General features: G+C 39.2%; 2 protein-coding genes across 3 annotated transcripts; both read left to right on the plus strand.

Moving 5' to 3' along the window:
• Window positions 1-378: 378 nt before the first annotated feature.
• ttll10 (tubulin tyrosine ligase-like family, member 10) lies at window positions 379-17,460 on the plus strand. 2 transcript variants are annotated; one of them, XM_087172194.1, is made up of 12 exons: window positions 379-546; window positions 8,187-8,448; window positions 8,608-8,758; window positions 9,329-9,447; window positions 9,606-9,726; window positions 11,237-11,322; window positions 13,129-13,315; window positions 13,545-13,716; window positions 14,647-14,787; window positions 16,250-16,366; window positions 16,454-16,547; window positions 16,742-17,460. In XM_087172194.1, exons 2-12 carry the CDS (start codon window positions 8,208-8,210, stop codon window positions 17,338-17,340), a joined length of 2,028 nt encoding a protein of 675 aa, XP_087028320.1. In that variant the 5' UTR covers window positions 379-546; window positions 8,187-8,207; the 3' UTR covers window positions 17,341-17,460. The 2 variants fall into 2 exon arrangements, with proteins under 2 accessions (XP_087028320.1, XP_023255525.1); XM_023399757.2 differs by lacking the exon at window positions 379-546 and adding an exon at window positions 6,948-7,170.
• Window positions 17,461-18,060: 600 nt separating this feature from the next.
• Window positions 18,061-27,338, plus strand: LOC111650023 (uncharacterized). Its single transcript, XM_023399781.2, has 7 exons — window positions 18,061-19,421; window positions 21,776-21,899; window positions 22,570-22,716; window positions 23,556-23,642; window positions 24,375-24,462; window positions 24,541-24,677; window positions 24,765-27,338. The coding sequence occupies exons 1-7, from the start codon at window positions 19,327-19,329 to the stop codon at window positions 25,035-25,037; spliced, it is 951 nt and encodes a 316-aa protein (XP_023255549.2). The 5' UTR covers window positions 18,061-19,326; the 3' UTR covers window positions 25,038-27,338.
• The last annotated feature ends 643 nt before the right edge of the window (window positions 27,339-27,981 follow it).

Genomic DNA, 27,981 nt, shown 5'->3' on the forward strand with positions numbered 1-27,981 from the left:
AAATATTGTTATGGATTAAAATATATTGTTAAATTGCTTTATTAAAAAATTAATTTTTCATCTTTTATAAATGACCTTGTATGTCACCAAAAAGAAATCTCTCACCCACCTCCGGGTCTCAGCTGGATCTCACATGGTTTTACATTGCAGCAAAGACACAAAACTTTAATGTAATGTATCAGTAAAATTATAAAATAACCACTGTCAGGTAACAGGAGGTAACTGTAATGAATTACTTCCCCTCCCTCTGTGACGTCACGCCACTGAATCACATTCCTGACTGGCAGAGCGCCTGTCGAGGATTCCTGCGCTGGTCTGTGCATGCTTGGTGCAGTCAGACCAGATTCCTGCTCCACTGCTGGCTGTGGATGGGGAGGCTCAGTTCACTTCAACTGGGTTTGTCACTGGGGTGGAACAGCATTACAACTGAGGTTAAACGGCTGCATACCTGCGCTGACTTACATTAAAAGTGACAAGCTGTCACTCACTCACCTACGGAGGGAATTCCTTTAAGAGTTGGTCACAGAGGAAGGGAACAGATTCAAGGTAAGGGCAAGAATCCCCGTGGGAAAATGTGTCCCATCCTCAGTATTTATGAGCAGTGAGCAGCACCAGGACCAACTCTGAGGTCAGTGCTTTGGTCAAGGACAAAGGGATTACTGAGCTCCCACCACTCCAATCGCACACTTGTATGTATTGTATATTTACAGGAAACACCGGTGTCAAAAGGAATCGCTTCACTGCTTGGAAAATGGTTTTCCACATTAGAGCCTCAATGTCAAAACACAGGACACATATTAGAAATGAACGTGCAAATATTCAGCTTCGAAGCACAAAATGTGTTTGGTCATTTTCTACGGTGGCCCAGACGGATCAAAACAAATACAGAGCCACAACATGAATGCAAATGAAGCCACAAGGGAAGTGAGCAGAGGTCCGTCCCATCTATTACTATTAAAATATTTATAATAGCGACATCAATCAGTCAGTAACCCCCCCCCCCGTCACAAGTGAGCAACATTTTCCACTGTTTTTATATTTTCTTATTTATGTACTTTGTCATAATTTTTTCATTTTCATATTTATTGTTATATTTATTGTAGTAATAATATAGACGAACTGCTGCTCACTTCTGTTGCGGGTTAATTTGAATTCATGTTTTGGCTTTTATATTTGTGTCTTGGCTTTTGCATTCTTGTTGATCCGTCTGGGCCACCGTTAATTTTCACATACATTCAGTGAGAATATTGTGGCATCAGCTTATTTTTCACTTACTAGGTGACCGAGACGGCCTCCTCTCAAACCTGGGGCTCCTGAGCAGCATTAGACTCAAAAATAGTTTTACACACTCCACCCACTGTCCCCATTCTTATAGCACAAATGTTCAGATGTGGTATCACGTGGGTGGTATCTTTCAATTAAAAAGAAATAAGCTATACATCAAGATCTCAGTGCATTATCAACTGCTTTTCATAGTTCCATCTTTTGTATCATTTATGTTCAGCCCTTTTCTGATATTTCTGAAAGACATTAAAGGCAGCATAATGGTGCCTGTTACAATGACTCCATGTTTGAACAGAAGAATGTAGCTGGCAGACAAATACATAAAAGATCACAGCACATACACACCTGTGTGCAGTTGGCAGGTCACGTACTCATTTATTACATCTTCCACCAAGATATTAAATAATTAGTGAGTAGGGTTGAAATACGTGGTTTAGCTGGGTTATTATCAAAACCACTGTGGCTTTAATTCTCATGTTTATACCTGATTTTATTAGAAGAACTTTAGTATTCTATCAAAATTTATTATTATACCTGGTTTTATTACTGTAAACGCTGTTTTATCACAGCGTCTCACATTCAACATGTGATCCTATGCATGTTTTATATAATAATAATAATATTAATAATAACTTTTATTTATAAAGCACAGAAAAATAAAACCAGATAAATGAAAAGGTCAAAGAATCTGAGCATAGTGAAAGAATAGAACAGCATAAATAAAAACATATCATATATCAACATTATACAAAAGGATCTGACAGTAAGAATAAAATGTGAAAACCAATAATTAGGGATGAAACAATGTAAATAAAACACGTATTAAACATTACCAAAGGTTAAGATAAAGAAATGCGTTTTAAGAAGAGATTTAAAGGAAGTTAATGAGTTTAATTTCAGGCGGTATAGGTTGTATAGGTTTGTGTGTGTGATTTAAGCGCATGTGCATTGTCACATTGCTGTGTTACGTGGCTTAGCTTAGAGCCCAAGATGGGTTTTCCCTGCGGAACAATAAATACCTAACCTTATGACAGATAACCAAATAACACGGGTTTTACTTACCCAGAAAACATCAGTGCTTTATGCCTCTGTTTAGGTCTTTCCTTTGTTTTTTATCCTGGAAGGGAAACGTTTGCTATCATTATGAAAGATTTTACCTGTTCATCCAGCATTATCCAGCTTTTCCTAAAATATCTATCCTAAAAAGTGATCATAAGTGACCTGATCACCTGTGATGCCAAAAGTTGCTCCGCAAACACTGAAATTTTCACCACTTCTCAAAAGTAATTTTAGCATGCTAACATTTGGTTTGTATGTAGCAACAACAATTTAACAATGGCTTCTTTTTGTGCTCTTGGAAAGGAGTGAAAGGAAGAGGAAGTGTGAAGCAGTGTTCACATCCAAACCACCTGCAGGAGAAATTAGGTCACCATGGCTTAATTCAAAACAATTCAAATGTAGTTTGCTAATTAGCAACTCTTAGCAGCTACACAAGCTTACTTTCACAACCATGACCACAGCAAAAGTAGCCTGTCATATACATATACACATACACATACACAGGTCTATGCGACAGAAACTTAAATTAAACCAAGCACAGTTGCAGTGCCACTAGCAGGCTGGATGCTAGCTTAGCTTTGTCAGCCTTATCCCCCTCTGTTGCAGTTCCTCCTCTGGGGTAGACTGTGGCTTTTACAAATGCAGTGACAATATGCCATATAATATATATTACTACCACTATTTTTTTATTTTTTTATTTATACTTTTTCAGTGCAATAATGTGTTTCTTTGCAATTTACTGTTGTTAACGCTAGCTTGTTTTGTTGTAGCTTGTTAGCTAGCAGAGCTAACGACCCTTTCAAATCACCAAAAGAATAATGACTGTTAGTTGTTGGCTGTCGGTAAGTTTTATGTTCGACTGTAATGTGCAACAAAGTGAAAGGATTTGGGTTACAGTTATCAAAGTGATGTTGTAACATGTAGCTATTTAAGCTAACAACCGCTTTAGCATTAGATTATAGTAATAGTAAACAACCACCTGATTTGACTTGTCCTGTCAAATGTAATTTGGATTTTAGCCTTCTGGCAAACATTGTGTGTCAGGTTTCTGTGGCTAAGCTCATGTACACAAACAAACCCAGCGACATTAAGGGCATTAGCACGCTTGCCAATATATTTCTAATATGCTCCTGGTTTCACTCTGAACAGGTCCTTCTGCAGAGTTGGCTGCCGTCCCTTCATAACTCCTGGTAAATTTCCATAGTAGCTTAATGGACTCGCCTCAGGTACATAGAAATTCAGCCTACTATCGGTAGTTAACAGGTATAAGAATGCATGAGCTTTAATGGTTTTCGTGTTTTTATGGATGAATTTTGCAGATATAAATATGATTTGGGTTTTAATTACAAATAAGATATGTTTCCCTATTTTTATTTCTTTTTAAACTGGGGTGGAGCTATATATTGGTGTTGTTCATGTCCCATTAATTAAGGTCTAAGTAATCGGCCAGATAAACAGACACCACCAGCATTTAGAAACCCTGTATATATCTGTGATATTGCCATTTCTGAGCTGATTTGCTGACTGACTGACTGACTGACTGACTTGGCTGACCTCTGAAGTACTGACCAGTGAAGTGGCCCATTGCGTTAAGCACACTCCTCTTCAGTTGACGTATTTTAAGGCTTTTTGCTAAACCTGGAGCATCTCTGCCTCCACTCCGCTATACCAGCTCTCCCTATTCTGTGACGTTCCCGTCTGTTGCTGAGTTATCGGTGAGTCATTTTCCACTTCAGAATCAAATATTCCTTTTCCTTTTCATAGCTCTAGAGGGTGTAACCAACATCCAGAGTGATGTTGTTCCAGGAGGATGCCATCTGTATCACGTCCAGAAAACAAGCACCCTGCATATTTCTTTGCATTTACAGTGACCACAGTCTGGGGCATCCATCTCCTAGAGCTCATCATTTGACGTACTAAAGCTGCATGGACTAATTTACTTAAGAGTCATACAGGGATTTTTTATATGATATTTATCACTTAATCCACACATTTTCTTAAAGTTAAGTTTCGTGATGACTCATCACTTAAATGGGATTAAACTGGATCAGGATCCGAAAATGTCAAACGCTGTCAAACAGCACTCAGATTTGCTGCAGTAGTGTTAAAACACAGATAGAAGCCTGTGGAGAAATTAAGTCAACAAAGATAGCACACAGACGCCTCATTAATGGAGCTATAAGTACAATACAAGTCTGACTTAATAATGTTAATTATTTTTTTCATCTGAGGACAAAAATCGTGTACATTTTCCCATGTTAAAGTCAGTGTTAGTGAAAATCAATATCTTTGTGTCTCCATCTTGCGTTTGTCACCAGTGGGAATGAGTGAATACAGACCCTGGGAACGTGGTGTCGCACCCCCACCGCAACAACCCCCCTTCCACTTTACTGGTGTAACTCTATAAGGAAATCATGAATAGCGGGAGAGAGCGAGAGAGACCCTATTGAGATGAGCTCTTCTTTACATTGTAATTTAACTCCATCCCTTCCACTATAACACCTTGACAAGGAGAATCCCTCCAAATAATGGGTTGTGTAGGGACACCATTGCTGCAGGCTGCATCCCTGTAATTGCTGAGCACTTCCTGGTACAGACGGCAGTTAAGATGACATGGGAATGGGCGAGTCTCCAAAGACACACACACCTTATGGTGTCACCGCCCCGAGACTGAGCCAGACAGGTACACAAACACACACACACACACACACACACACACAGATACATTTTAGATAATGATAAATATGTTATGTTTGCCTGATAAAACATATTACTTATGTGGAATATCCTTTTGATTTCTCCCAGGAAGTGATGTGGTGATATAGTGTATTTTATGTGACATAAAGAAAAGGGGAGAGGAAAGGTAAAAAAATTTGACACAACAGTATTTGATTAACGGAGCTCAAATCAAAATAGGAAAGTTATTAATTAACATTTTAATCATTAAACATGTAGTACAACAAAATACGTGTATTTTCATATACAAACACACACACAAACACACACTTGGCAGATGGTGAACCATGAGGTCGACAGGGCTGTAAAACAAGCCTGTTCTCTTTGTCCACCTACGCAGCAGTTTGCACAGTGTGTCTATCAGATGGTGGCTTTTTATCAAGGTGTGGCTGACGCTGGCTCCACACAAAGCTCTGTTAAACAGGAATATGGGAGGCCCCCGCTGCTAATAACTGGGGTGCCATGGCTGGACTCACATCTCTCTCATATTGCTGCCATTTTGCACTCAGCCACCCACAGTAAACGGGACATTTACAGCCGTGTGTGTGTGTGTGTGTGTGTGTGTGTGTGTGTGTGTGTGTGTGTAAATGACTGAACTGACAAGACTGTCTGGTGACTGTTGCTTCTTTCTGGTAAATTTAGTCGCGTGACGGGTGTCAACACATAACTGCAGGGTCTGATGACACCTACTGTATGTCTTTGATCTGAACCATGGAGGAACCGTTGACTTATTTATTTCATTGGGTTTTAAGTACATATCACTCAGTTACAAGCAAACAGAAGCTTGAGACACAGGTCACATGGATTGTGAAGTTGCTTGGTTATTGGATGTAGTTTGGTAACTTGTCCTAAAGCATCTTAGCATCTTAGCTTGTTCAGCAGCTAACACCACTCTCCTCTTATACCCACAAACCCTTGCATTCAACACCTTAACCTGTAAACCCATGCATTTTTGCCATTTTGTTGGTGAGTTTGTCTGACCTGCTCTGAACGCGTTCTGAATGCGCTCCGCTATAGGCATGATTGTGCACTAAAACTACATCAGTGTGAGATGTATGAGCTGCTCGTGGTTAGCTGACTATATGTGTAATTACACAGTTGCATTGATGCACCCACCCCAATTACCGGGCTGTTGGGAGGAAGAGGGGAGATTATGCATAATTGCCAACTGTGGCTGGGCCTGGGTGTTTCCTCCTGAGTCAAATCACTGAGACAGAAGGTGATTAGTGGATTTACCATGCGAGCAGACAAATACTATGTTGCTCAACTGCATACTTGCTACTGGATTTGGCACTAGACAATATGATTAGTGTTGATGTCTGCCATAAAGCTAATGAGTCCAAGAATGATTCAGCAAGATGAATTAATGTTAAAAAAAATTTTTTTTTTTAAAAGTAAAATAATATCTGGAGGTATTTTGCACTTGAGAGATTTGAAAATGGGATTAATTTTGATCCTTTTTGTGCTTATAATGAATTATTAATTCACTTTCCTGACAGAATTTGAAGCTTACAGAGAAATAACTGTTAAAGTTTGAAGGTTTATTGGAGTAATAGATACAGGGAAGCAAAGGAAACAGTCGACCAGTGTGTAAAATGTGAGGTTGATACCAGCTTATCTACATTAAAACATGTCCCCAGGACACTTCTTCTTTTTTTAGGACACTTTACGAAACAAATGGCAGAAAATATTATTTTACCCTTTGTGTCAGGAGATAATACCCTGGAAAATCCATTTTGATTGACACTCTGCTCTCATGTTACCATAGGGTTCACACAACAAGAGGCCTACAGGCAATTAATATTGAATGAAGCTAAACTTAGAAGTGGGGTGGGTGTGGGATACATAACCTTGAGTAGTTAGTTTGTCTTGAGCTGCTGTTGTTGTAAGATTCAGTCCACAAGAGGCAACTGTTGCTAAGCGTCCCATTACCCGAGTAACCAGTGATTGTTTACTTTGGTCTGGTGGGTTTGCTCACTCACAGCGTGGTAGACTACGGTCCCTCAGTCTGTGGGTTTGCTGTTTGGCAGAAAAAGAGTGGACTGAGTTCATGGAGTCTGGCTGCTCATGTGTGTGACACTGGAGTTGCAGGTAAAACCGCTTTGTTTCTAAATGTATAAGGTCGAAGTTCAGCTCCTGTCTTCTATTACAAAAACACATTTTCTTCACATGACGTCTTCTTTTGAAATCATAATGACAAATGTATTTGACCTATACAAAAATGTAGAAACAAAAGTCTTGAGCCTGTTCTGATGGTGGTGCTGGTGGAAAGGTCATGGGGTCATTGAGTTACAATGGGACTATGATAAGTGATCATTTTTGTCTCCAAAGTATATTTATTGAGTTTTGTTATTTTTTTTAACAACAACTATGAGCTCAGCACAACATTGGTCGACACAATCAGCACTAATACAAATGATAGTTAGAAATATATGGTGAAGAAAAACAAATTAGTAAATAAAAATAATGAATGAAATAAGTGGAAATTTAACAGCAATTTGTTTGTTAGATTGTGAGATCTTGAAAACATAATAAAAGATGCTAACTACAGTAACCGTTCTGAAAAGATGCTAACTAGCTAACCGTTCTAAAAAGATGTTAACTAGCTAACCGTTCTGAAAAGATGCTAACTAGCTAACTGTTCTGACCCGTCTGCTAGTCTCTGGTTCTGGTCTCCACAGACTCCTCCTCTGAGTCTGGGTCTGACTGAGGCTCAAACATGTGGCTGAGTCTCTCTGATGTTTCCTCCTCTCACCATCTTGATGCTCTCTGCTCTTTCACCTGTCCACCTGGAGCCGGCAGGTGGTGGGCGGGGCTCAAGGCCTGATCCAGATTCCTCACTCAGGAAGTGAGAGGAGACGAGCTTCAGACCCAGTTTTTGTGTGAAAAACCATGTTAGACAAAATATTAATCATAGCAGATTTCTAGTTAGTTAGCATGCTAACATTTGCCATGCTAACATAAAGCACAGCTGAGGCTGTTGGTAACGTCATTAGTTTTGCAGGTATTTGTTCATAAATCAAAATATTAAACAAATTAAAAATCTGACTTAATGATATTAAAGTTATTACAATAACAGTCCACCTGTCCTCCGCTTTGACCCACAGTCTCTGCTCCAGCTCGAGGTCATGTCATCTGAGACCAGGGTGGAGTCCTGCAGCGAGGGCCAGGGAGAGGACGCCAGGCTGGAGAGGAAACAAGATGAGGAAACAGATAGAGAGGAAGTGGAGGTTCCCTGTGAGGAAAACCATCCCACAGAAAGCCTGAGGCAAGAGGAGTCTTCGTCACTCGACCATAGTGACACGTATGTAGTGACATCAGAAGGCGGAGTGGAGGAGGAGACGAAAGAGAGCCGAGCTCGAGGGTCAGGTGTGTGGGTTTGTGATCATTGCATCATTCAGAAAACACTTGTGTCCATGTAAGTGCAGCAACACAACATACTGACATGCACGTGATAGAGCACAAGTGTCTGTGAATCTGTGAATGATTCTGTGTGTGTGTGTATGTGTGTGTGTGGAAAAATAACAGGTGTGTGTTCGGTGGAGCGACATGTCCGCAGGTCCCTCCCAAGGGGCTTGTCGACCTGCTCTTTCCCAGGCAAGGACAGGGAGCGGCAGGCAGAGGAGCCACGAGGGCCTGGCCCTTTCTACTACTTCGGAGGAACTAATGGGGCTGAAATGTAAATGCAAAAATATGAAATAAAAACTGTTGGATTTTCTTTCAAATATGTTTTATTGAGCCAAAGAAAATTACACATACAGTAAAATGTTTTCATAATAAGAAAGGATTATAAAATTATCTGAATGTACATTTGCAGGTATAAAACAGATGATATAAAGGTATAAGGATTGTCCGTGGGATGTGAACATTTTTCAAGATAAACAATTGAAAAGAAAGGAGAAATAAAACAAACAAAATAAATAAACGATTAATAAGTAGAATAAATGAAAATTGACAAAAATAAATAATCTGAACCTAAGCGTGGAAACAACTCAGATAAGGAAGCCCAGGAGTTGCAGTTTTCTACTTTTATCTTAGATTTCCTCAGTTCCCAAATCTCTCCTGTCCCCTTCATTTAAAAGTGTTGAATTTCAAATATTTAAAAAAAAATGTGAGCGTGTGAAGTTTTCTATTTCTTCAGAGAGTTGAAAACTTTCTTAACATCATATATCATCAAACATCATTCAGGTGATTTATATTTTATTCATTTTTTCGTTTGACATCTTCCTCCTGTCGTCTTTTCCCTCAGAGTGAGCAGCTACTGTGAGAGCAGAGGATGGAAGAGGATTCACAACAAGCACAGGGAGGACTTTAAACTCAAGTGGTGTGAAACCAAATCATCAGCCAACTACTGCAACTTCAGAGAAGGTAGAGAGAGAGAGAGAGAGAGCACAGGACATAATCTGGATCCTGTGATTTACTATATTTAGATTACATCTGTATCTCAAAAATATATCTGGTGTTTGGTAGAAACAGGTTTGCTGTGACAGGAAGAAAAGGCTGAACTCCTCCTGTGTTGTTTCCAGGTGAACAGTTGGTGTACCAGGTTCCTAACAACAAGGTGCTGACCACTAAGATCGGCCTCCTCAGCAGTCTGCGAGAGTACGAGCGAGTCAGCAGCAAAGTCAACCACGGCCGAGGACTGAGGTGACGTGGTCGGCTGTTTTCCTGCCGTGTTTGTCTGCTATTCATCTCTTATCCAGACGGGCTGTGTCTATCAAAAGCAGACAGATATAACAGTCTATTTCCTTTATAAAAATGTACGGTAGTGTCACAGATCTCCTAGCAACCATTTGGTGCCAACATGGAGGGTTGGCTCTGCAAATACTGACTGAGAGACAGACTGTGTCAGATTGCGCTAACATCTTACAAACAGGGAAATTGCATCATCAGGAATCAAGTCCGCACTTTGAATCACACAAGCTTGGCAATGAGTATTTTGTGTGGCAACCGTATAAACTAGTTAATTATTAATAACCTGATTCTTCAGACCAACACATGAAATGTCAGCCCAGTTGCAATACCTGCTTGGCCCACCAGGGAACTTGTTTGTTTGAGCTGATTTTATGACATCACAACTTGTCACCGTCCAATATGTGACTTACCCAAGTGTCATGTGACAACATGACACCTCCAGTGCACATAAACTTCAAATGTTTTTTTTTTGTAGTAGTTAAACTTTTGAAAGAAAGAGGAGTAGATCCAATTTTACTGAACTGAGCTAACTGAACTTTTGTCTGTTGTGAAAAATTATTTGGAAAAAACGAATAATTTTATTAATTTTTTTGTGTATTAGAGGAAAAGTTTGACATTTCGGGAACTCCCGTCATTCGATTTCTTGTTTAGTTGGATGTGAAGGTTGATAACTCTGTCATCTCTCTGTAGCTAAATGTGAAGCTGTAGCCAGGAGACAGTTAGTTTAGCTTATAGCTTAGCATTAAGACAGGAAACAGCTAGCTTGGCTCAGCTAACCAGTACGTCTAGCACTCACTAGTCAACATGTCATATCTCTTGTTTAATTCAAACAGAAACCAAAGGGCAGAAACAAAATATTTTACTTTAGCCACAAATGTGCATTTTTAAAATGATTAATTAACCTACTACAACAGATTTTGAAATAATAATATAATAATATAATAATAATAATAATAATTAGCTGAAAACAGCAATTTAATATCTAATATTTTCTCACTGGATAACCTTAACCATTTACAAGAAATGCTAAAAAAACAAACATACTGTCTGATTTTTTTATTTGATGACTTCCATTCTGTTGGAAAATCAGTTTTCAGAGATGAACTTGCTTATGTCGACCGATCACAGTGAATACCTACACCTACAGCTCACAAACAGGATGATCTCTGTAATGGATCATCACACTGAAACAAGTTTTTATACTGTAGTTTAATACAGTAATTGGGAACCAAGGCTGAAACACTGGTATAGTTCTTTAAGCACTTAACATTTTCAGTTTAAGGGAAACTTTTATTTCTCAGGCTGTTTCAGTTTTCACTATATGACTCTTTCTTTCTAACTCTACCTTAAAGGCAGATTCAAACAGCTGAGGACACACACACACACACACACACACACACACACACACACACACACACACGCGCTCATCTGTGGCTCCTCCTTGTTGTGTTGCACTTTACAGGAGGCTGAAAATGGAAGAGTTCATGCCCACCACCTTCCGCATGGACGTGAGGGAAGAGAGAGACGCCTTCTTCGCCCAGCAGGAGGGTACAATCCCCAAACTTACATTCATCTCCGACACATTTGCATCCTGAAGCAAAAGCAAACACGACACTGGTTTAACTGGATCTGTGTTTTGTTAGTGTTCAATATAAGATAAATCAAACTTGTCCTGATGTGCATCCAACAATGAAAAGCCACAGAACAGTTTGTGCTCGTGGGTGTTAAGACAACAGTTGCCTTGGTGATTGTTTAATCAAGAGGTTCAGGACGTTGGAAAATAATGCACTTCACCTCCCATAAGGCCCTGATAAAATCACCAGGGGAACATGCTGTTTCCATAGAGATGAGTCAGCAGAGGGCAGGGCTGAGGCACAAACACAGAGACAGAGACTCAACAGGATCTGATGTAGAGCTGCTGCAGGACTGAGGCGAATGATATACATTTAATGTTCTAACACAGAAACTGGCAGACGTTTTGTCATTAGTGCTGCAGACGGAGTGTGAAATGATTCACTTGGTTCAGCGTTATGATAACCGGCGCACAGGTTATGACAAACACGGTTATCACTAAGTCAACAGGAGAAAAGACTCAGACAGGTGGTTTAGATTTCTGGGTGACAGATGAATCTGTCGGAAGAGAAGAAGAAACAGAAATGTAAGAGGATCAAAAAATAATTTCTCTTGCCTGTTTTCCACAGACTGGAACAAACAGAAATTTAAATGGCGGAGGATATATCTTACTTGCCTTCAGCTTTTATGCTCCAAACCACTGGAACCTGCTACTTAATCACATTAATAATGATCCTGCTGGTCTCGAGCTGCACGATATGCAAAAAGAAAAAGTAAAAATGACGGTCTTATGATTTTTGTTGGATGTTGTACCAAACAAACATGTTGCTTTTCTTCTGGAGAACATGATTTGTAGGTCGGGGCGTCTCTGTAGCAGCACAACACTGATGGTGCTGACAAAACACAACAATGTCACACATTTAACCTTTATCAAAAAAACTGCAGCTCCTGCGATTTGAAATTAATTTACCATTTTATTTTATTTTTATTCCTTTTATAGGTTTAATATGTGTTTTTATTGGCCTAATTATTATTTTATTTAATTATATCTTATTCCTACTTTTTAATAGTTTCAGTTTACATATCTTATTTTTACTGATCGGTTGTTGGTCTTAATTATTATATATTTTTATAATGGTTTTTAATTCATACATAATTTGTGTCTAACGTTTTATCTTTACAACGTCCACATAGTTTTCAACTTCCGCGATGATAACTCACGCTTCGTGCAACACATTGTGCTTTCACCTGGGATGAAATGTGCTTTTAAATAAAGCATCATAGTCCTGCATCATAATGTTTCCTAAGTACATTTACAAAAGTGTTATTTGCAAACATAAAGTCCTCATCAGACAGAAGTCAGAGCATCATATTATCTGTACTGTATATATTATATATACTGCAGGACTCGAGTAGATTTAAAGCTTCACTACTACATAATGCTAATTTATGCATCTTGCAGAGGTGAAGAATTGCATCGTGGGTTTTTTGCAGGCACAATGTTCTGCAGAGGTTTCACACTTCAGATTTAAACACTGGTGGAAAGTAAATGAAGTGATTCATCCAGAGAATAAAAAAGGAACCAAGATCTTAACAAAGCTAGAGATTAACAACAACACTGTATTTTAAAACCTGTGTAGAACAGGAGACCGTGGAGCACATCAAACATTAAGTCTCATTCACAACATCTCTAAACAGATCAGGACTTTATGTTTCACACCTGTGTATGTTATGTATTTTTATAATATCATTTACCTGATGTATCTTTGGGACTGGGACCAGGTGTGAGGAACAACGAGGGTCGCATGTGGATCTGTAAACCCACGGGTCTGAACCAGGGCAGAGGGATCTTTCTGCTGAAGAGCCAGGAAGAGCTGACCGCCTTCAGACTGAAGCTGCAGCACCTGGAGGAGAGTCAGGCCCACAGGTGGATGCGTCACTGCCGGCCTCAGGCTCGCATCGTCCAACAGTGGGTCAATCATCATGTTCACTAAGTTTGGACGAGTTTAACGAGCACCAACAGACTCATACAGAGACGTTTAATCCTGAAACCAAAACTGCAGTTTCACCTTTGACCCTGAAGAATAAGAACATACAGTATTTGAAAGGAGCAAATGAAAAAGAAGCATAAATACTTGTCAATATCTTTTAATTTCCATAGAGGGTCGACTTACTGATTTATTTCATTTTGCTCTCAGGTACATTCAGAGCCCGCTGCTGCTGAAGGGGAAGAAGTTTGACGTTCGCTCTTACCTGCTGATCGCCTGCACCGCACCTTACATGGTCTTCTTCCGCCACGGTTATGTGCGACTGACCTGCGACCTCTACGACCCCAGCTCCAACAACCTCTCCGCCCACCTGACCAATCAGGTAAGACCCCAACACTGCGCGCGCTCTGTCGAAATATCCAGGGGGATGATGGTCTTTCTTTTTGTTATTGTGCAATATTTTGACGCCACACTGCTAAAAGAAGATTTAAGTTAAATACTGACGTCACTGTTTTCATCTTAAGTTCATTTTCAGACTTTTAAGGCGCTCTGTCAGTCATTCACAGTCTTTAATTAATTACTAAACTGGTAATTTAGGTCCTAATTTCACTCCAATATTATATCATCCAATATTTTATGGTAACTGCATATGAAGGATTTCCGTGGTTAAAACAAACTCATACAATACAAAATTATTGTAATGTAATTATAATGATGAAACTGAATAAAAGCAGTTTCTAATTAGGGTTTCCCTCCAGAGTTGTTTGTATCCCACATCCCTCTTCATAGTAATAATAATAATAATAATAATAATAATAATAATACACTTTTTTATATAGCACCTTAAGACATAAAATTAACATAAAACATTTTAAAAACCTTGATGTAAAATGAAAAACATTAAAAACATTAATGTAAAGAGAGATTGAATAACATTAAAATAATAACATAGAAATGATAAATAATTAAAATAAGTTAATAAAAAACAGTTGTATTTATTTTCACTTAACGTAAATACGTAATTACTTGTGTACTTTTTATTTGTTTTTATTTCTTTATTTATTTTTCTGTCACTTGTTCACCTTGGATAATTTTCCAATCCCAAGGACAATCCTTATACCATCATATCATATGTTTTTATAAATGTGGATATATATTAAAATCATTTTGTAATTCTTTTTTATTATGAAAACAAGCTCAACAAAACATATTTGAAAATAAAATTTAAAAAATGAGTTGTATAAATCATCAGCTGTGGCTCCGTCCACTGACCGCTCCATGTGTCTCTGGTCCCCCTGCTGTCCGTCCCCAGTACATGCAGAAGAAGAACCCGCTGTACAGCCAGCTGAAGGAGGACACTGTGTGGTCCATGGAGAACTTCAACACCTACGTCAACGACAGGTTTCGCGTTGCCAAGGGTCTGCCCAGGGACTGGGTGCTGGGCGCCTTCGCAGTGAGTGCTGCTGTGTTGTAGCTCTCGGGGACCAATTACCGTTTATAATGATGGTTGTTGGTGCTCGCTGCTAATTGAGGCTGTGGTTCAGGTTTGGGTGATGTCATCGCGGTCTGAGGAAGCATCATCTCGATACTTCAATGAAATATCACACTTGCTGTTTTGCAATTGTTTCTATCCATAGCACCTGTTACTATAACAAACGACACACGCATTTTCAGCTTCTGCACACGTCAGAATGAAACCTCAAACCCTGATAGTGACAGACTTTGAAGTTTATAGAATTAACCACAGTGTGGCTGTTTGGTGCAACAGAAACCCGCTCAGTCTGTACAGAAGTCAAACTGAGCGTGCTCAGAGGAAGACTGGTCTCAGCTGAGAGTCACAGATTTGTTTTCATGCCTGTTCCCCTCTGTCCTACTCTACATGAAGGTTAAAGTAAAAAAACAAACAGAAACCAGGCTGAGAAGCTCTAATGAAAGATGATTAAATCCAGTGTTCAGTCAGGACAACTCTTCCTCTGCCGCTTCAGTTTGATCCATTCTTTTAAAAATCTCAAAAGTCAATCAATCTTCAAAAGTCTCACGAATCCCTCAACTTCATGGAAGAGCAATGTTAAATCACTTTCAAATCAAAAGCTGTTCTAACAACCCATGTACTGCGGTGTGATGAAAGATACTACACTGTTACTATAGCAACAGTGCTACAGTGTAATCCAGTGTTGCCTTAAGAAGGTCTCGAAATTACATTAAACTTTAAATCAGGCGTCTCCAAACTTCTTTCACTCCTCATGTCTCATATTACTGCAAACATTTATTCATATATTGTATCAAAACACTCTCTGATGAATAAGATCACTTAGCAAGTCGTCAAATATCAACATCCAAAACTCACATTTTGTACCAAAAACAAAAACATCTGAAACTCACATCAGACCTGAACACACAGACATGAAAACAACCCTGCAAATAAACCTCCATAAATCTGAGTAGAAACCAGAGAAAGACAAACAAAAACAAACTGAGTGAAGTTTTGTTGCTCAATTTAACTTAAAATAATCATATATGATTTTATTCTCAAAATTATGACTTTATTCTTGAAATTTCAGATTTTTTTTTCCTCAATGTGACCCTAATACTCCATCGTACAGATCAGCTGAGATGAGTGAAAACTGCACTTCCATTCATCAGGTGGCCACAAACAGATCTCCAAATGAACGATACAAAGCCATGTCAGGTTTAGTTTATTCTGCTGCCCCCAAGTGGCCAACAAAGTCAATTAATGCTGCTTTAAGCCAGAAATCACTCAGTTAAATAAATCATCTCTCCGTCTTAAAGAAATACAACCTCTAGAGCTGCAGACCTCTGAAGTGGCTGCAGGAGGAAGTATCTGTAGTATTCTGCGTGTCACTCTGAAGCCTAACGATCAGCTGACAGGTTGTTTTTCCCTCTTCCTGCATCAGAGGCGGATGCAGCAGATCATGAAGCAGTGCTTCTTTGCGGTCAAATCCAAGTTAGACCGCCGCCTCGGCCTCTTCGACCTGATCGGCTGCGACTTCATGGTGGACGAGGGCTTCAAGGTGGGTGAGGCGGCGCGTGAACGTCTGAACGGAGGTCAGAGGTCAACGCGTGTGAGTGAACGACGTCCTCTCTGTTGGTCCTCACAGGTGTGGCTGCTGGAGATGAACTGTAACCCAGCTCTCCACACGAACTGCAAGGTCCTGAAGGAGGTGATACCCAGCACTGTTGTGGAGACGATGGGTATCATCATCATCATCATCATCATCATCACCACCACCACCATCTAATTACATTTCACAGACCAGAAACTCTTCACAGTCGTAGTTCTCTTTATTAAATGTTGAACTTTGCAGTAACAGGCTGATGTGTGACAACACCCGTGTGTTTGTTTTGTTTTTTTAAATCTGCTGTTTCTCTTTCACGCTCTTCTCTAGATTTGACTCTGGAGATCTTCAACAAGTGTCGTCTCCGGCAGAGGATCCTTCCTTTGTCCGGTCAGAGGGAGTTTGTGCTGCTCTACAGTGGAGCTTCACCTCCGGGGTCAGAGCCGACCTGCAACAAGAGAAAAACCACCAAAAAGACCCAGAAGACTGAAGCCAGGAGGTGTAAGTCGGGAGTTGAGGGTAAAAATGCGTCCCCAGCATCCCCTGGTAACGTCTCGGGGAGCGGTGAAGGACGGGGCAGTTCAAAGTCTGGCCTCCATCGCTCCGCTTCCACCGCCACCTCGCCTCTCTTTCAAAACTCATCATCAGTGCAGAGACCTTCACATTCAGACAGCAGCTTACAGACGGTGAGGAGTAAGACCCCCGGGCCTCGGGTCCATCTCAAGCTCACCACGTGCACTTTGCGTCACCACCCGAAGGCCGCGGACGACCCGAAGCTGTTGACGCTGGCGCTCGAGACGAGGCCGTTCCCTCCTTGTGCCAGAACTCCAGTGCGTGAGGACGGACGAGAAGGAGGAGAGGAAGCGGGTGAGGAGGAGCTCAGAGAGGAGCCGGAGAGTTTAGTGTTTGTGAGGAAAGAGGAAGTGTGAAGCATGTGAGCAAACAGCTGTGAGACGATAGACCCACACAGAGGACAGACACCTGGAGCTGCTTGATTTTCAGAGAAGAAGAAGAAATGTTTAACGTTGCAATAAAGAATCAATAACTGGTTTCATTTCCATGTTGTTCTGTAAGAAAAGATCCTCTTTAATTTCAGTTTAAAAACAGCTTCATCTAATCAGACTCCCCTTATAAAGGATGTATGAATGGTTTATAACTAGTTTATTAATCAGCTTGTTGACACTTAGATAAAAACATTAAATAAAACGGGCAACGGTGACGTGCTTCTCCATCACGTGTTTGTTCGGTTACCAACAATGAACCAGCGTCAGCATCTTAATGGTCAAAAAGTTTCATTTAACAGATCAAATAACGGCAGATCACATGATCATATCACATGACCAGATTCTTCCTCTGAGGTTTACCTTTGTCCCACTGTTCACGTCTCTGTGATTCTCCCTCCATCCATCTTCAGGTTTCTTCATCTCATTTTTACAACCTATTGGCAATAATCCTATTTACCAATTACAATAATTTTTTTATTGATCAAATGACACATATAATAAATCAGGTAAAACAACAGCACATAGAAATCATAATTTAACTGATATAAGTAGAACAGGTGAAAAATAAATGAATGAAAATCTAAAAAATATATATATTTTAAATAAAATAAAATAAGTAAATTAACACAGGGGGCACATAAATAAATACACAAATAATTATTTTTTCAGTAGCAGGGAGAAATAATCCATAATTGTCAAAAGTTTATTACTCATTTTGTTGTTTATTAAACTGATTGATTAGATAAAAGAATTTAGTTCTGGGAGATAGGGTTTGTGGATAAAGAATTTAACAATTTATTAGATTTAGAAATAAATTGTAAATGGTAGTGAAGCATAAGTAAGATTAATGTATTATAATTTGTTTATTTATGATTTATAAAGTGTTAACAAACTAATTAATAACCTAATTACAAACCATTTATAAATCCTTTACGAGTTTAGTCTTATTGTGAAGTGGTGCAACTTTTTCCTCCCGTCCCGGAGGATTTGTTTTCTGTAACTGAAGCACATGAGCTTCATCCTTGAATCAACAGCAAGTGTCAGATGGAAAAACCCCGTCCATCAGTCGTCTTACATCAAGTTGCGTCACTTCACAGACGCAGAAGAAAAGCTCAGAAACAGTCACAGGTGATTGTGAAGAAGCCCTGCCTCCAAATTGCCTCCTGCCTCCAAACCAGGAAGATCAACACATGGCTCCACACTACAGTTGTTGTGGCTTGTTGTTTTGGCTGCAGCCCTTCACCCCTCTGTTTCATAACTCATAATTACCCACGTTCAGACTCTGTGCACGTAAACACGGCATGCTCCCATCTTTCCTAACAGGACGTTTGCTTCGTCCACGTTTCAGCCTGACATCAACATGAGGAAGGTGTCTGCTCGTCTCTGAATGACATTCTGGCCAAATGACGCTTCTTTTTTCTTTTTTTCTTTTTCTCTTTGTCATGCTGAAGCATCAGCAGGTTCCCTGTGTGGCTCAGAGTGTAAATCACCAAACTGAGGAAGCTGCTCAGCTCAGTGCAGACAGCCAACCGACAGGAAGGAAGGAACAACTACAACGCTGCAACTCGACAAAAACTTTTATCTCCAATTCCTCTTCAAAAGCTTCAACATCTTTCCTTCTCGGGGCTTTTTGGAAATCTCTACACGCTGGAGAAAAGGGGGAACTAGAGCTTAGCTGCACCCCCCCCCTTTTCTCCTCCTCCTCTCCCTCCCCTTCTCCAGCACTCAATATCCTCTTTTGGACCCAACCAGCCCCCGTTTTTATGTTATCTCTTTGGTTTTAGTGTGGCACACACACACACACACACACACACACCACACCGCACACACACGGTGGGGATGACTGCCTGGGCAGATGGTGCTCAGTGTGTGGACTAGGAGCTGAGACAAGGACAAGACTCCCCGTCCAACATGGGATGCTGCAGTGTGACCCAGAGGCATACTGGAGTGGATGAGGTGGGCCCCGACGAGATCGAGCTCCTGGAACTCTCTGGAGACAATTTAGGGTAAGACACGAACACAGAGTCACAGTTTGAAGTTACAAAAAAAATTAGAAAAAGCGCCAGTGGAAAATGTACATACTTCTGACTGTGTTTTGATCCTTGAACAAAACATTACAATGGAAAAAAAGAAGGGGATACCAGCTTTACCTCCTCCAGAATGGGATTCAGTAATCTTGTCATCATAGCTTTAGAACAAGAGTCTCGTTTGGGTTTTTTCAAAATGTGGTTTTGTGTATCAGTGAGTTCTAGAGGAGGAAGCGGTGGCTGTGTCGTGAAGTGAAAATTGCACCGTCCTTTCAGCAGCTTCTCTTCCGACCTCTGTGGTGTTCTTAGGCGTTTAATGTGTCACGTTTTTGGGGCTGAAAAATTGCCAAACAGACGAGAGGAGGTCGCCTCCTGAGTAGAACCTGTGTCAGAGCTGCAGAGTGTTCACACCAGCATTTACACGCCACATGCTCGTCGTCGCATGTTAACAGGATGTAACTTCACACAGAAAAAACTTCCAGGTTCTGTAGTGAAGAAATATAAAGAACCACCTGCAGAACGACAGAGAACATGCATATGATTTCCCTCCATCACGACAACAAGGCAAGACAACTAATTGGCTCCTATTTAGTCAACATGAACTTGGGAACTCAGTGATGCTGCACTGATGTGATTAGCAGATTATTATAAGACAATGGCTGCAGCATGGAGAGGAGTTTACTGCAGAGTCAAGGCGGGACAAATCTCCACTGGCTCCCAGGCTGAGGGATTAGCAGAGGCTAATCACAACAGTAACTACCAGTCCTTATGTGTGGCTGTTTATTGATTACTACTTCAGGCCACTCGTATTAGTGTTTTATGACATCAACGAAGACGAGCATCGTACAAATTCACACTCAGAGATGTGAGTAGCGTGTCCTGAGATACAAATGTACATGTAAATCCACAGCTGGGCCTTTATTCTATATCAAGTAATTGTTCATGTCCGAAAAAAAAAACAAAAAAAACTGCAATTGCACCAACAGGAAATTATATTTGTGCACCAATAGCATGATGCCACCCAAACTGAATATGTGGTGCAGTGACACTTCTGAAAGAGAGAGAAGATTCTCCAACATGCCGCAACCACCATCAACAATTATTTAATTCATTCAGTATTTATTTTTATGGTCATGGGGACAAGAATGTAGCATCAGCAGCATAAGCCACAACATTTATAGCCTTTACTCCCACAACAGGATGATTATCAATAAGGAAATCAAATTATAAAACACAAAACACAAATAATGACACAAGTCAAAGTGACATATGACATGATATGATCTCTCTTCAAAGCTGTTGCAGTATGACTGTGAAATGATCCCGCTCATGATTCATTTTCAGTCTTGTGGGTGAAGTGTAGAGTTACTGAGAATTCTCAATTTAGTAAAAGATAATTGTGGTGGGATCGTACTCTTACCGACTGTTTTAACGATGCTTCATTTAGTCTCTTTGCTCCACAGCACATGCTCAGACCCTGCGAACAGTTAGCATGTTGGTATGAAGCTTCTGTCTGTAACAGACAAAGGCTGCAGAACACAGTGGTGAAGGGTCAGCAGGTGGGTCTGTCTCTGCTGTAACTACTGTAAGCAGATTATGTCTAGCTGCTGCTGGGGGGTGGGGGGTGTCAGGACACCGTCATTGAAATTGTGATATCTTCCATTGCTTATTTTTGTCAATGGATGTTTCTATTAATATCTTTGGGATAGTTCATTGTAGAAATGTGGTTTAAATGTTCTTAGAATCTGCAGACTCTCCACTTTCCCTTATGTATTCTTGTGAGATCATACGTGACTCTTAGCCTTTAAAATACGGTTAAAGTTGAGTGACATTTTAAATTACATTTAAAGCATTTACTATTCATTTTTCTGCTATTTTATTCATACATTGGACTATTTTTTATGAACCTTTAGACTTTGGTAAACCCCATTTGAAGCACCGAAAACAATTCATCCACAACAGTAAACACTTTGTTTCATGAAATATTTGAAGAATTTAAAAACATTTTCAGCATTTTGGCCAAATTATAGCTGAGATTGTTCCTACCATTGTGATATAATCCACTTGGGTATTATGTTATATGAAAGAACCCTTTAAAAGGCAAATTTAAGAAATAATGTAGAAATCGACACCTCAGAGGTTTTTAACTGAAGTCTGCAGCCAGTTCAAACACACACACACACACTCACACATAGAGACTCATGGGACCAGAAACCACATCCCTTCTACATGACATCTTTAAACTAACCACTGAGCTGCTGCAATGATGTCTTATTAATTTTTTTTCATGCATGTGTGTGTGTGTGTGTGTGTGTGTGTGTGTGTTTATTCAGGGTGTGGAGTCTGGGAGAAACCAGGCTTCAGCTGACAGTGAGGAGCAGCAGAGATGAGCAGCAGCCGCTACCGCCACCACCTCCACCACCGCGATACCCTTCAATGCGACACTTGGAACAAGAGGTCAACATGTGTTTGCGTGTGTGTGTGTGTGTGTGTGTGTGTGTGTGTTTGTAGTGCAGGGCAGTTGCAAGTGGAAACTTCAGTTGTGCACTTCTCACAACAGGATCACAGTGTGAAGATCACGAAGTGCTAGGTTAAACATTTTGCTGGTGTTTGAGCGGAGTGTGGTGAGATGTGCATCACATGAATATCAACAATTTCCACTCAGTGCTGTTATTTGTGTTGTGGCCAGACGCACTGTACACACACACTGTACAAACAAACACACGAACACACACACACATATGCACACACACTGTCGGAATTTCCATGACAAAGGCGAGAGATGCCGCATTCCCTGTTTGGTGTGATTCAAACTTTACAGGAAATAAAGGAGGGAGGAAACACTACCACACAAACGTTTTTCCACTGAACTGAGAAATTAAATTCTCTTAAGACAAATCCCTCAGAAACACTGTTTTCAAATTTATATCTCATATTCTCCTCACTGTGCAACATTTTGCTCAAACAACAACAACAACAGCTGTACCAGTGAATCACACTTAAGTTTGCTGTGTGAACCATGTTCATACTGATGGGAGCAGTGACAGTTATTTTTTACATGTGTAAAAATAAATGTGTCAAATAAAAATGAACAGATGTGGGCTGATGTTGCGGTCTGTGTCTACAGGTGGCGCTGTGGGGCCGGAGCAGAGACGAGCTGTGCCACAGGATCTACTCCCAGCAGCCAATCAGAGGCTGGGAGGGTCAACCTGCCCACATGTATGGAGAGGTGATCCACTCCTCCCTGGCATCTCTCTACAACAAATACACACAGGTAACAGTCGGCTGGGACTCATCCTAAACCTAATATTGAAAGATCATTTGAAAATCCCCTGAGCGGGAAATCCTAAAAAACACTTTTTATAGTTTGTTGATTTTATTTTTTGTCAAGGTTACGAAGTCTAAATCTGTCCTTAAAGAGCAGCAATTCTCTAAAGCCATCACTCATATGAGTAATCTGTAGTAACACTGCATAGAAGCAATGTTTAATTAATTAATTTCATTTTTATTTTCCTTGTGCACATGGTGTTGTCTTTGCTGTGTGTTAAATGTGTGTGTGTAAAACTGATGACAGTTTTTACTGCAAACCAAATTTACCTACAGGTACAAATAAAGTAACCCAACCCAATCTAACTTAACCTAGTTCTCAGGTTGTTGGACTCTGAGTGTTAAAAAACAAACTTCTGTGCGACATCTTATGTTGAAAAATAGTAAAACACCTGTTTTATTTTGACAGATTTATTTATTTATTTATTTATTTGGATCCCCATCAGCCAAGAAGTAAAGTAAACATGACATCATAATGCAAAACAATAATGTGAATTTAAAATCAAAAACAAAAAAGGAAACAATAAATACAAACAACAGGAAAACTACCAATAAAATGAATAACAACAGTGACAAGTTCCACACTTTCTCTAAAGTAAAAGTAAAACATTTGATAAAGCTCAGAAACCAATAATATCACTAAAAACAGCGGATACAGTGACTGAAGAATAAAATGAGGTTGAAAAAGGAAAACAAAGAAAGGAAAGATGGGAGCTCCTGATCAAACTGTTGAATTCATGAGCTGCTGAGTCAAGTGTTGACGCTTCATCATGTTTGTCTCTGCAGGAAATCAGTGAACACTTCCTGGTGTTGTTTTCATTTCACCTGCTGATCCTCTCTGTGGACCATGCTCGACAGGACTTCATCTATCAGGTAAAAAGAAAACTGTTCAGAAACGTCAAATAAAACTGAACACATGACACAACATTTCCAGATGTTTTAAAATCCTCTGCTGTGATTCATGTTTAGTTTCACATGTTTTCACACATAAAAACTGGGTCTGAAGCTCATCTACTCAAACTTCCTGATTGAGAAACCTGGATCAGGTCTTGAGCCCCGCCCACCACCTGCTGGCTCCATGTGGACAGGTGAAAGAGCAGAGAGCATCATGATGGTGAGAGGAGGAAACATCAGAGAGATTCAGCCATGTGTTTGAGCCTCCTTCAGACCCAGACTCAGAGCCAGCGGCTAGCAGACGGATCAGAACCGTTAGCATCTTTTCAGAACAGTTAGCATAGTTAGCATATTTTTAGAATGGTTATCGTAGTTGGAATCTTTTCAGAACGGTTAGTGTAATTAGCATCTTTTATTTGTTTATGTTGTTTGTTAGCTTGTAACTGGCAGTGGCTGACACAGTGTTAGCGGCTATGCTAATGCTAACTCTCTCTGTCTGTCCTGACAAGGTGTCAGGACAGACAGAGAGAGTTAGCCACAAGTTGACACGATTGGTTCCTGAGGTTTGTGACGTATGAAACTCTGAATCTGTTTTAATGAGACGGTCATTGGTTCACTGCAGGTCAAGGTGGAAACACTCAGTCATGGTTCTGACTTGCACAATGACAGCCATGATTTTTTTCTTTCTCTCTCTCTTCTCTTCACTCACAGGGCATCCTCCCTCTCTCCGGACTCACCTTCCAGGCCGTCTCCTTGGACCCTGACACGTCACATTCACCGCACATGTTTGAGATCAGCGGTGAGTCAGTGGAAATTACCTAGTTCAGCTAAAGATATGGTAAAACACATGATTCATGTTGTTCCCTCTTTCATTCAGGTCCAATGGTGGATTCCAAGGTGTTCATATGTGCCAGCGCTGCAGAGCTGCAGAAATGGATGCAGCAAGCAGAAGACAGGCGATACAAGTCGATTACACAACCCATGAGCCCCTCTCACTGCGCCCTCTCCTACCTGGTAACTGACTCTTCTCTATTTGGTTGTAATTATAAACCAGTCTGATTAAGTTTTAGTTAATAACTTGTTCACATATTTCTCCTCTAGTTACCGTGTGATGTGCGCTGGAAAAGAGAAGAGCTGCTTGAATACTTACTACAAGCTCCAATATGGCAGTGGGAGGGTTTGCCCATTCAACACATGGGTCAGCCAGGATACATATCCCTCGTCCATATAATCAACTCACAGAGACAGGTAATCAATACTCCCTCATTCTGCAGTAATAATCAGTTCTGTGGTGTTTTTCTCAATTGCTTTAATGCAATTCTCACAACAGAAACGTCATTCTCACCACTCGAAATGCAGTTCTCAAAACATTAAATCACCTGTGCAAAAGCCTCGAAACCTTGTTCACAAGTTGAAACACACAAAGTCAGTCAGTAACTTCAATATTGTCACAAATGAATTAAATCTTTTCACCTGAGCTGCAAGACTTAGACGCCAAATGTTTTTATATTTTGATACAAACCTGACTGACTGACTGCAGAAAATATAAAGTAAAGAAATATTCAGACACACAACACTGTACTACAGTTACAACAGTAACTTTTAAGAAAATAACTATTCTTTTTCATGGCATTTAGTGTTTACTGTACTGTGTACATATCAACCCTCTCAACAGATTATTGTATTGTCAATTAGAAAACAAGCCTATGGAAAACAGAAGAGCATTAGATTTAGAACATGGTTTATCTAAAAATGTACTTTAATGAAGAAAGTGTTAATATTTGATATTTAAATGTTTTTACTTCATGATATTTTCAATGCAGCAGATATGTGGGACTTGCAATTTACTTGCAATTTACTTTTATCAAAACTTTACACACAAGAGTTTTGATAAAATATGACCTTGTTTACAAAAATGTGTGAAAGCAGTCTGTAAATTCACACAATATAACTGCTGTAACTGAGGAAAAGATAAACATGGAACTATGAATTGAAAAATAAACAGAAAAATATGCAATCAAACTTAGAACATCAATTATATTACAGTAAATTCACACCACGTACAGTGTGTGTTTGTGTGACTGGCTGTGGTCTTTCATACATATTTGAAGAAAGTTTAATGTGATTTGATTGAAAACACTGATGCAGGACTGTATCAAAGTGAGTGACAGGTCTGTTATTCTATCTGACGAACATCAGCATTAAGAGTTGTGAGAACGACGTTTCTGGTGTGTGAATTTCATCAAAGCGATCTGTAATTCTTTAGTATTTTGACATGTTGAAGTGAAACATCTCAGTGGTGGAACAGAGATGAAGTGTGTTGTTTCCTCTCATGATTAAATAACACTGACATTAGAAGCCTGAAAAAAATTTGTCTGAAGATTAAAATATTTCTTTGTTAAACAAACAAAACAATTATTTGGTGAGAAAACTGGATGAGTTAATATGTCAAGATCAAATTAGTTGTTATGCCGTGAAAAATAGGATCAGCTGTTTGTCACCAATACAAGCTTATTTTGTTAAAATCACAAAATACATTCTGTGCAGGAGGCAACTATGGATATGTCATGCTGTTGAAAAAGGATTAAAGGATTAAGTTGTGTGCACAAAATCAGATATTCATGCTGTCAAATTATTTAGTTCATGAGCATGACTCAAGCAATTATAACTAAGATAAGAGTGTGTGGTGTATTTGTATTTTGCACACAGGGAAAATGTGCAGTAAATTCACAAATGTGTAAAGAAATATACTTTTACACTCATGTCCTCTCTGGTTGTCCATAAAAACCATATTGTACCAGAGGCAACACCACTTCTTATTTTTGTCTGAGTATGTGAAAATCATAACCACATTTCCCACAAGGCCACTTCCTTTCTGCTGAAATGAGATTATATATTAGTTATCTTTCTGAGGTGGATAAACAAGAGGCTCTGTTCGCACGCTGTTTATGTTCTCAGTGATGATCTCATTTATTTAACAAAAACTGTACCAATACCTCAAATTATCATGGAAAACAAAAAGATTTATTACAGCTGTTGTCTTATTTGACTAGTTTCTTGCAATCTTCTCTGTGAAAAGTCTTATGGGCTAAGAAATATAGGCAGTCAGACGATGAGAACTGAACAGATTATCTACACAACTTTATTTATCAACTTTATTTATTTTTTGAACAAACCCGCAAACACAAAAGCACACTGAACATCTTCATACTCCCCATCCCTCCCCTCCTCCCCTGAAAAGGAAATGAAACACAAGAAAAGAGAAAGATAGGTCATTTATACATAAACCTACTCAACCTATGATGTTTTTATGCCTAACTATACTATGATGGTTCTTGACATTTTTCTTCCTTGGTTAAGATGATGTTTTTTGATGTTTTTATGCCTTACTATATTATGAAATTTTAATGCCATGTTTTAATATGATGTTTTTTCACATTTTTAGTTCTTACTATACTATGACGTTTCCTGACATTTATATTCCTTACTATACAATGACGTTTTTTGAAGTTTCTATCCCTTATTATACATACATACATACACATACATATGCATTTTTTCACCTTTTAATGCCTCAATATAATGTGACATTTTTATGTCTTATTATAGTATGACGTTTTATACCTTGCTGTACTGTGACATTTTTTGAGGTATTTATGTAGTATACTATGACGATTTCTGATGTTTTTATTATACTATGATGTTTTTTTTCACACTTTTATGCCTTATTATACTATACTATTTCTTGACATTTCTATACCTTAATACAATATGAATTTTTTTCAAATTTTGATGACTTACTATAATATGACATCTTTTGACGTATTTATGCCTTACTATACAATGATGTTTCTCAACATTTTTATAGTTCAGTAGAATATGACATTTTTGCACATTTTCATACTTAACTATAACATGAAGATTTTTTACACATTTTTCTGCCTTATTATACTATGACATTTTTCACATTTTAATGCCTCAATATATTGACATTTTTATGTTTTCTTATACTATGACGTTTTTTGATGTATACATGCCTTACTATACGATGATGTTTTATGCCATAATATACTATGATATTTTTTCACATTTTTATGCCTTATTATAATATAATGTTTTTAGACGTATTCATGCCTTACTATACTATGATGTTTTTATGCCATAATATACTATGATGTTTTTTCACATTTTTATACCTGACTATACTATGACATTTCTTGACATTTTTATACCATAGTAGGATATGACGTTTTATCACATTTTTGTGCCTCAGTATACTATAATGTTTTTTGACATATTTATGCCTTACTATAATACT

This window comes from Seriola lalandi, unplaced genomic scaffold (assembly GCF_002814215.2).
Source record: "Seriola lalandi dorsalis isolate HSWRI2012SDOR001 ecotype SW California unplaced genomic scaffold, Sedor1 jcf7180002052119, whole genome shotgun sequence".
NCBI lineage: Eukaryota > Metazoa > Chordata > Actinopteri > Carangiformes > Carangidae > Seriola > Seriola lalandi.